We start from the raw sequence: 11118 nt of genomic DNA on the forward strand, positions 1-11118 counted from the left end.
ACAGTTTTTTAAGGAAGGAATTTGGGCTTTACCATCTCGTTGGGAGAAGGTTACCGACTGTAACGGTGGATATTTTGATGAATAAAGGTGATTATTTGAAAATATTTATTTATTTATAATTTCCCCCAAAAAAACGACAGGACTTTTTGAATGACCTGGTATATTTGTAAAAATAGCTACTGGCGTCGAATCTTCAGGTTCATTATTATAAAATTTTCATTAGAGAAAACATATATAAAATAATTAACTCCAACACATTTAAAGTTTCAAAGAGAATGAAGCTATCTCATCTCAATTAAGAACCATATTCTTCTAAATTTCCATCATTAAGGAAGTATTCAAATTTTTTTTTTTAATTTAGACTAAATTTATTTTTCAGTTCATTCACTTTATCCTTCAAGCAGAAAAATATCTTACGGAAGGTTTGAAAGTATTGGAGAAAATTCAAGATAACGTGAACACTTCTTTAGTAATGTGTAACATTGGAAGGCTCTGCAGGCTGAAAGCACACATGGGCTGCGACATCAATGCTAATTTTGACCTACACCAGAAACAGATGTATATGAAGGTAATTATTTACTTATTCTCATTAAAAATTTACCTATTTGATATTTAGTAAATATTTAGTTGCAAGGGTTTAGTATTAAGCTATTTATTTTTATAGAAAAGTTATTTAGGTTAATTTAAATAAGCTGTTATCATGTTATTTTGTACTAGTAAGATTTTAAGTACATTATCTGATAACAGGAATTAAGGTTTTGAGGATTCCTCATTAGGACTATATTGTCAAATGAATTATCTCATCTGGAATGTTGGTTCAATTCTTCTTTATTTTGTGGGGAGAAGATATTCAGGGGGTACGGTCAGTAAAGATGCACAAATGTACAAAACTTATTTATTTGTGCCGACATTACGACCTGCATTTCTGACTTTCATCAGAGGACTTAAGCGGAGATTCTGTTAAAAGTCCTTCTTTATTTTGATCACTTTTTCGTTTCCTTAAATTTAATGAAATGAACAATAGTTTATTATTCTGGGACTAGGTCCCTTTAGAACAATTATAAGGTAATTTTAATTTTACAACATATTGTAATATCCTCCTTTTATGTAAATAGTATATTTTTATATGTAAAGGGTTTGTATTTTATTTATTGTTTGAATATTGTTCATTTGCCTTGTTAAACAAAAAAGAAAGCTAACCAATTTTGTGGTGTGTCTTGCCAAAGTTTGTTGAATCGCGGCCATGTTGAGCAGATTAAAATATTTTAACTTCCCATAATTGAAATTACTGTACATTTAAGAATAAGTATTAAAGAAAATTATTTATAAATTAAATCATATGAAAAAACTCAAAATCCTACAATCGATGTTGAGAGCTAACACCTAGTGAAGGGGAAGGAAGAAAACTTGGTTTTTGGAATTCTTTTGTTGCTTAGGCACGGGCGGGGAATGATGTTTCCTGGATGAGGAGGTCCTCACCATCTTTTGTCTAGCTCAAGGGTGGTGGACATCTTGAAAAAGAGGACATCAAAGAGTCACCCAAGAAGAATAAGGGCACTCTTTGTTTTGGATCCCCAGTGAAGAGTGAAAACTTCTAGAGGACAAATTCTTCGTTAACAGTCAGTGTTTGTTTGCTGAAAGATTGTTTATAGCAAGTGTTAGTTTGTTGAGAAAGAAGACAAAGGAAATCATTTGTCATCATATAAGATTGTATAAATTGGTTAGTTTCGCTCTACCTAAAAGTAGAGCGAAACTAACTTAAATACATTTGTAAATGTAGATATTAATTTAATTAAGTGTTATTGGTGAAAAAGTTCTATTTTCTCACATAATTCCAAAATTATGGAAAATTGTATTAAAATTTAACATTGGAGCTCTGTTATTAGGTGATAACATGGTCCTAATCTGTTGAAGGTAGGTTTTATTGTTAATATTGTTATTGTGATCTGTTTTGAAGAAAAACTTTTTTAAAAAAGGTATAGATGCATTGAAATCCTATATTTTTTTAAGATAAATAGCCATTTTGTAAAATTTTAATAGAAAACTGTTGTGATATTATTTTGATAGTTGTTATCGTTTTGAAGTTAACAAGTAGATACAGTAGTAAACCTACCTATATCCTAGATCTTCTCACTCTTCGTTCCTCCATTCACTCATTAAACATTAGATCCCATCCGAATGATTTATATATGCCCTCCTATAGAACCTCCTTCTTTAGCAAATCCCTCGTCATACGTGCAACCTCCCTCTGGAATTCTCTTCCCATCTCCAGTGCCAGTCCTCATCCATTCTCTCCTTTAAACAACACCTATTCCTTCATTTATTGAATAACCAAACCTCCACATCTTTGTAATCAAATAAATAGGCAGGTATTGATTAACATTATAAACAATAGTAAAGCCAATATAACAATGTAATTTCATTCTACTATCTGAAAATTTGTAAACGCTTGCCAGATAAAAATCTCACTATATGAACAATGTATTTATTCTTAGGGGACATATGTCCCAGAATAAAGTTATTTTTTCATTTCATTTACATTTACTGGTCAATCACCATTTATGTTGATAAGAATAAGAACTTTAAATAGAATAAATTTGAAGTTCATAAATAATCCATTAGAAATATAATCATAAATAATATATTATTCTACCCAATCGCCAGTATAGTTGATAAGGTGCGACAGTTCACTTTTAAAGCATATACATGGTTAATGAGATAGTCCTGCTGTATGTACTCTCAACTGCCACGCCATACTTAATACGACAGTAAATGCTGTCATGATGAAAAATTTCAGTTAGCACTATGGCAGTGCTGTAAACTGTAAAAACTTAATCTCTTAGAAACTTATCATATCTTTCTCTGACCACTAATTAGTTATTTATATTAGTTTTAAATAGTATCCACTACATACTTTATTCTACATCTTGCTCAATGAAATTTTAACCTCTGCTCATATAGGCTGTGGAGTACTACAATCAAGCATTGCTGGTGATCGGTTCTCGGAGGACTCAGCCAGTAATATGGGACTCTATCGGTTGGGAGCTCTCTACAACCCTCTACCTCATAGCCACTCGTTATCAAGAAAATCCTATTGCAAAGGTAAATTAATTTATATATATCTATATTAAATTGTTTAATAATTAGTGTAATTTTTTCTTCTCTTTCTTGTGATCCTGTGATACAAGGTTTCCAGGCTGTACACCCAGTCTATTCTTCTCTTATATGTATCTATTTGATCTATGTATACGATTCTCTGGACACGAATTGTCATGGCATGGGATTTTTCCCACCTCTTTTCTTCTTCTCTGTATCTGGATATAAAATTAGATGGGGCACACTAATGTTTTTCACCCATGGATGAAGTCTGCAAATTGTTAATAGTTTTTATTTTTTTTTTAAACTAACATTGGAAATTTAATTTCTTTTTTAAGTCAGATTTTTCCTCACAGGGCTTCAAGGTTAAAGGTTACAGCTGGGTTAAAGGATATCATATTTTTTTTTTTAAACTAAATTTTAAAAAGATATATATATATTTGTTGAGAATAAAACTTTTATTTTTTTCCCTTAAAATGTCTTATTTGAATCGGAACTATTTTCATAGCACTCTCTAGGTGTGTCTTAAAAATAAATCAAAAATAAAATTTTATAATTTTTTTTTCTGCTTGAATTTAATAAAATGTTGATCTCTGAGAAAAACGTATACTTTAGTATAGACAAAAATTCATTTATTTTTATTATTTTACGGCAGTATATTGTCACAGTTTTTCCTAATTATTTGTAAACTAAGAATTTTTCGGATATAAAATTAAAGCAGATAAAGTTTCATACAAAGTGCATATGTTAAATTTTACTTTGAGGTTATCTGCTTATTTTGAGCAAAAAGGCTAATCTTTCAATTATAAGGAAAAAAAGCTGTGTAGCCTTTATATTATATTACTTTTTGGTTATTCCAACCTTATTACAGCATGATCTTAATGGTTTATCCTAGAAAAAAGTCTTCGAGAAAAAATTTCTCTCTTCCTAAAAAATAAAAAATTTAACTTTTGAGATATTGGTGAAAAAAAAAAAAAGTGCTAAATTTTTTAGGTTATTTTGAAAAGAAATTAAGCAATGTTCCTGAAGTAATATCTGTATGAGTAGAACTCATATTCGTATTCAGCGATCCAAAAAATTGGTGGGAGGCGTACCAAAAATTATGACTGTAACAAAACTTTTCCCTATGTTCTTATCGCTTAAATAACTAGGAGACTTTTGTGGTTAATCATTGGTTCCATGCTTTTAATTATACTTTCTTCCTCTGAATATAACAATTCCTCTTTAGCCAGTGGTGTTCTTGATCCACTCATCTTGAAGATAAGGCAATTGTCCTTGCAGTCAACTGTTATCAGGAGTAATGGCTGAAGATGTGATTATTCTTTTATCCTTAGGTTCTGGTAATGAGTCCTCAGCTTCTTTTCCCTGTGATAACTATTTAAAGTGCTAAAGTGCGTTTCTTATTGTTGATTTTATTGTAGAGCAAACAAAGAAATTCTGGTAAAAGTATCGGAATTTTCATTCATTGTTCAGCATCATTTTTTTTTTTCATTTGTTTATTTAATGTAATTTACATCTGTACAAAATGATAAATACAATAAGTAAATATTCGGAATGTTTCATTTACACTTGAAAATCTTGGGAAGGAATCACCAGTTGTTGGTAATTCAATCATTAATTTAAATTAGAAGGTCCCATGGCCATCTTCTTTTCAGACGCCTTAGAGGATCATCAGGGATTGTTAAGAATGAGAGATTAGGAAGTAATGGGTTAGAATGAGTAAGGAGTTTGAAATGAAAAGATGCATATCTGTTTTGGGTCAAATCTGCAACGAATGGGATGTTAAGGTCTTTGTGGATGAGTTTGTTTGTAACGTAATAAGGAGCATCAAGGATTTTACATAGGATTTTGGGTTGTAAGGATTGGATGCGGGAGGCATTTGATGGTTTGGTAGAGCCCCAGAGCTCAATTCAAGGTGATCTGGTGGGATTTTTCAGGATTTATTTTGATTTTCCAGTTTTGACACCATTCTTCAATAGATGTTCTGTGTGTCTGTAGTGTTTGTGATGCATTAGTAGGGTTGTTGTTTACAGACAGTATACATGTGTCATCAACATATGTTGTTAGGACTGTGTTAGGGTGGGTTGGGATGTCAGCTGTATAAACCATATAAAGAATGGGACCTTAGATACTACCTTGAGGAACACCGGTGGACTGAGAAAAGAGAGATGAGTAGGCTAGGTTATGATTTACTTTAAAGGTTCTATCAGAGAGGTAGGAGCAGATTAAAAGGAAATATAACATCATTTTAAAAACCTGCTTTAACCTAGTAATTTAAATATCATTGTAATTTATTAACTGACAATTTTTTAACTCTATTTAGGGAGAGGAAGCTGAGAGGGAAGCTGTGGATCTCTTACAGAAAGCCCTGCGCCATTGTGATTTGGTCAATGAGACTGCCAAGTTGCCACTTTATCAGTTCCGTGCAGCTTCGTTACATTATAGAATAGCTTCTTTGTATCATAATTCCTTGAGGTATTTATTATATTCTATTACGTCTTGATGATAATTTTATATGAATTGATGTTTATGTTTCTTTAGTTAAAGATTTTTACAAAATCAACTTTGCCTTTACCATTTATGAATTATCTGAGGTGAATTAGGATTAAAATAGGGACTTTTATGTCTGTAATGATGAATGCACTAAAACTTATATAATATTAACCTAATAATATTGTTAAAGCCACTTGAAATTGACAATGTCTTTTTGTTGGAAAGCTTTAAAAGAACAAAAAAACAACCTGGTTCGGATATAAACATTTATTTGGTTAATCTGAAAATAGAAAACATAAACAAAAAAGTTTGAATAAAATGATAAATACAAGTAAAAATAAAAAGGCCTTTTTGGCAAAAATAAAATTACATAAATAAATTATGGAAACAAATTTACAAAATCAATAGATATTGTAATATCCTCTTTTTTAAAGAATAGTCATTTTTTATATATATAAATGATTTTTAGTATATTTTATTTTATGTATTGGTGTTGTATTAAACCAAAAAGCTAACCAATTTTGATCAGTCAAATATAGTGTAAAGATAAATTGTTCAAAATATTCAAGATGGTGGCATGCATCCTTCCGAAGTCTGTTTGAATTACTGCTTTGTTGAGTATGTAGATTGAAATATTTTCATCATTTTTTGTTTCGCTACCAAAATTATAGTGGAAATTGATTCAAGAAGAAATATAAGATGATAACAATTATTAATGATGTATTTACACTGTGAATCATCGCAAGTGAATTAGAGCGATTGTGCTACAATTGATTTTTTTTAATCGACAAGTGAACGTTGAAGAGAGAGAAAGGAGCTGACTTTTTGTTTGGATGGAGGTTGGACTGGAGGTGTCTGGGAAACTATGACGTCTCCAGGAATAAGTGTTGTGAACCACTTCTTGTCCATGGTTAGGGTAGACATCTATAGAAAAAGAAGACATCAATAATCATCTAAGAAGAATAAATCACTCTTTGTTTGGATTGTTAGTGGATTGGACATATCCTGGAAGCTAGAAGAGGACCAAGCCTTTGTCTTATGTCAGTGGTAGCATCTTTAGAACGAAGACATCGAGAATAATCATTCATCAAAGAAGATAGTATAATTGGTTAGTGTTGCTCAACATAGAATTTAATTATATTTGTTAAAATAGCCATTAATTTAGTTGTCTTTGTTCTGATTGTCTGGAAAACCTGCCCTAAGATTAATTCATAATATTGTATATAATTTAAAATAATATTCTCATATCTATTTAATATTTAATCTACTCATTTAACCTTGCCATCTTCAAAGCTATATTTTAGATCTTAGAATAATTAAAAAACATTAAATTTCATTTTATTTATTTTAATTAAATTTTGAATATTACAATATATGAAATAAATATTGGTCAAAGGTCCTAAAGAAAAGTTGATCCACTTCGATAGATCAGAGGAAGATAGTCTGCTCAAGATGTGTAGGTCGCCGCACCATAGCTCTGAACACTGCTGCAACTCTCAAACTAGACCAAAGTTGGTGAGCCCATGTCTGTCCTGGCTCAACAACAGTCAAAATGTGCAAAAGCCAAGGTGGCACTTATTGAGGGCAGACAGGGTCGGGTTATTGTTATGAATTATACGAGCTGACTAATTAGCAATTGCTCATATTCCAGTCAAAGGCCAGAGACGCTGAGAAGGTCTGGTTCCGGACTGTAATGTTGACAAAATAACATGACATTCAAAATGTCCAAAAAATAACAACTGAACGCAGATAGGGCTGATTAAAAACTGTAATGGCCACTAATTAGTACCAACTGATTCACAAACAAAGATGATCGGCCTGTTGCTTGGGGACCCCTTAACAATGGTTTAACAACCCTTAACAACTGTTTCTTTTACATAAATATAACAACACAGATATAAATACATATTTTTCTTCTCAAATAACTAAATTTTAATTAAAATATAATTAAATTGAACACTAATACTACGTTTATACTACTTAAAAATTAATATATTAAGTATGGTGTTAAGAAATATAATTAAAAAAAAAAATATGTGTGAGACTCTTGCAAGTTAGCTGTGAAACATCTTTGGTTCTTGTATTTGTTAACGATTTATTGTTTCAGGATTAGGAAATGGATTTCGATTGAGGGAAAGTTAAATTAAATAATCTCTTTTAATTAAATTAAATATCTCCTTTATTTATCAATTTCCATTAATCCATCATTCTCTAAGAAAGAAATTGTGGGTTTATCATAGTTAAATTGTGATATAATTAATAGAGACCCATAAATTTTGTAAATATTAGAACAATGAAACTTAACGAAAAAACAGTGGATATATTGTAATAATTTAAAAATGATTAAAATAAAATAAATTGAAATTTGATATGTTTTAACTCAATTCTCTTATCTAAAAGATAGCTTGGGTTCAAATTAGAAACTTTAATATTAAATAGATAATAGAATTTTATTTAAATTTTATAATATAATAGACTCTTTTCTCAGGGCGGATTTCTAGGCAATCAGAAACAGACACTTTTACTATTAACATTTAATTACATAAATATCTCTTTAACACATGTATTTAAATTTAGGTATAACAAAACTAACCAATTTCATAGACTCTTCTTTTGATGATTTCCTCAATTAACTAACACTGACTGCTGACTATCTCTCAGTAAACAAACACTAACAAAACAAAGTATTGGTCCTCTTACAGTTTTTTAGTTATCTCTCATCCATTGAAGTGTGTTGTTAGGCGATCCAAACAAAGAGTCTCTTATTCTTCTTGTGTGACTCTTGGTTGTCTTCCTTTTTCAAGATGTCCACCCTTGTTGAACAGAAATTGATGAGGACCTCCTCATCCTGGAGACATTATTCCCCAATCGCGCCCAAATAACGAATGAATGCCAAAAACCAAAACCTGCCTCGATGTTCCATGTAAACATCGATTGTCGCACAACAGTTAGGGACTTTTGCTAATGATTTACTTTCTGAATATTATTCTTTAGCACTATTTCTTGACTTCTATTTTTTCTTAAATTTACTGTATTTCCAATTATGATGGGAAGAGTTAAAATAGTTTTTATGATATTTGAATCTGCTCAACATGGCCTTGATTCAACGGACTTTTTGAAGGATACGTACCGCCATCTTGGTTTTGTTTTGAATCACAAATTTATTATAGACAATGAAAGACAATTAAATTGCTTTTTGGTTCAACAAAACAAAGGAACACTATTAAAATGATACATAAAATAAAAACATATTAAAAACCCTTTATACATCAAAATATACTATTTACTCAAAAAGAGCATATTACAATATGATGTTCCAATATGTGTATTTGAAAGATGAATTAAAAAAAATATGGTTTTTGCTTATCAGGGAACTTATGCTGCTTAGTAATAAAAATAAGAATAAATAAAAAATAAATAATTTATACATGTCACATATCTTATTTTGCTTAATAGCGAAAAACCAGTAGGTACTTGTTCCTGTCTGTATAATGGGTGATACTAGATCAAAAAAATATTAGACATATGTCTGAAGGTTCTTGCTAATAAGCTATAGGAGCTGAGAAAAAAATATTTTACATATTTTTAGATATTTTTATTTTATCGCATACTGCCTTTGCTCTGCATATATTTAATGGTTATTATAGATCAATACCAATCAATTTGTTTTTTTGTGTAGAATAAGAACAAAAGATTATTGGTAGTATTAAATGAGTTTAAGTGTGTAAAAAATTACAAAAACCAAAAGTCGTTTGCTGTAAAGTAGACCAACAAAATTTTGTATGATAAAAATTAAATCATATTCAGTTTTAGCATCTTTTGAAACCCTTAAATAACAATTTTTAATTAAATACAAAATTTTTGGAGTTGTTTTTTTTGTGAATTTTTTTTCTGCATATTTCTCTTGTTCACGAAATAAATTCATAACTCATTACAATGTTGTACAAATTCAACATAACTACAACTATTGGAAAGCTGAATATCTACTCTTCCAAACCAGATCAAGATCTTTCAATGTTTTGCATTAGTATAGAAGAAAAACCAGTTAAAAATAAAGAAAAATTTCTCAACATTATATTTTATGTCTCCGATTTTAGTATTCAACGAATATTAAAATTTAATGTTCAGCGACTGTCTAATGTACCCGATGCTCTGTTCCAGTCCGCATTCGATTATTTAGCTGAAATTACTGAATGTTCAGATAGAGTGAACATTGATCAGGGACATCGGAGTGTTAAGGCTCTACAGCAGTCGTTATGTGAGAATGCATTTGAGGACTGGGCCAGTTGCAGGTGGCACAGCATTGTAGTACGTCACTTCAGGGAGACTCCGCAAGCAAATAAATTTATTTATGACAAGCAAATTCTTATGGGTTCTGAATGGTCCAATGCCCTGAAACTAAACATTAATTATGCACCCAGTTAATTGAGTCCCAGGTGTCAACGGATGGGTCAGAGAATTCGGGTCCCTCTTGTAAATGCAACAGAGAGCCTGAAACACCAGCATCTGTGGTGGGAAATTGCCCCAACAACTCCTCATAACACGCTGGCACCACAGGGTGAAGCATGAGTTGATGAAGCTCCTTAGAGAAAGGGAATTTGCCTGCTTCGATGAGGTCTACTGTATAGATCAGATGGAGGAATCCATACGATATGCTGATATTGTCACTTTCCCCAAGGTAGGTCAGCATTCATTCTGGATCCCACAGTGTGATACAAAAGTAATGAACTTGACCAGGCAAATAGAGTAGATAGAGAAAAGAAGGAAATTGATAATAAATGTATGATATTGATATGTGTGTACCTTTCCTTAAGGATAAGTTCAGTGAGAGCTTCGGGGAAAGGAACTTCAACTTAAGAGAACTCTTGTTCGGAGCTCGTGGAACTATACCAAGCAAAACAAGGAGTTTCATGGAGGAACTCTGTGTTGATATCAAGGACATGACAAAAATGGCAAAAGGGATAATTCTGGACTCCCTGGGAATCATCCACCAATTTAATGCATAGTAACTAAGAATAATGGTGATGTCTCGGAGAAGAGCATGCATATGTAGCAAGCAGCAAGCAAGGAGTGCCGCTATAACCTGCTAGGGGCCAGCACTACAACGTCTAAGAAGCTAAGCAATTGTATATAATGTTATTATTATAAAAATACGATCTCTTGTACAAATGTATATATGTTAATATGTAATGTGTAAGAATGTTTATTATAAAATAAAAAGAGATTGAGCAAAAAGAGTCTACGGAACTATCTCAAGTAGAGTTAAAAGAGTGAATCCTCAGTGATAACCGATCACATGAGGCCTTCAATTGCCACTGGGATTGATCCGTTAAATCAAGCCTTTTCTCCAGATCTAGTCATTGCACTGGTGACATAAACTGTACTTGAGATAGAGAAGTTCATTGCCAATCTATTCTCACAAGAGTTAATTTTTTAGTATGCTCACCTTAGACGATAGCCTATCTCCTCTCCCTTTCTCCAGCAATCTTAGTCCGTCCGCTTCATCTCGGCATCTAAGATTGTAACCTA

At 31.4% G+C, this 11118-nt stretch overlaps 1 protein-coding gene across 2 annotated transcripts in view; it reads left to right on the plus strand.

Annotated features, from left to right (window-relative positions):
- The window catches only part of LOC106679260 (erythroid differentiation-related factor 1), a 72229-nt gene that overhangs the window by 51309 nt on the left and 9802 nt on the right, over window positions 1-11118 (plus strand). For both annotated transcript variants that reach the window (XM_014418314.2, XM_067051052.1), the window contains 3 exons: window positions 380-568; window positions 2962-3102; window positions 5420-5571. In XM_014418314.2, coding sequence (XP_014273800.1) covers window positions 380-568; window positions 2962-3102; window positions 5420-5571 — 482 coding nt within the window. The remainder of the gene's footprint in view (window positions 1-379; window positions 569-2961; window positions 3103-5419; window positions 5572-11118) is intronic.

The sequence above is a fragment of the Halyomorpha halys genome, unplaced genomic scaffold, assembly GCF_000696795.3.
Source record: "Halyomorpha halys isolate HHAL.00 unplaced genomic scaffold, Hhal_1.1 Scaffold187.1, whole genome shotgun sequence".
NCBI lineage: Eukaryota > Metazoa > Arthropoda > Insecta > Hemiptera > Pentatomidae > Halyomorpha > Halyomorpha halys.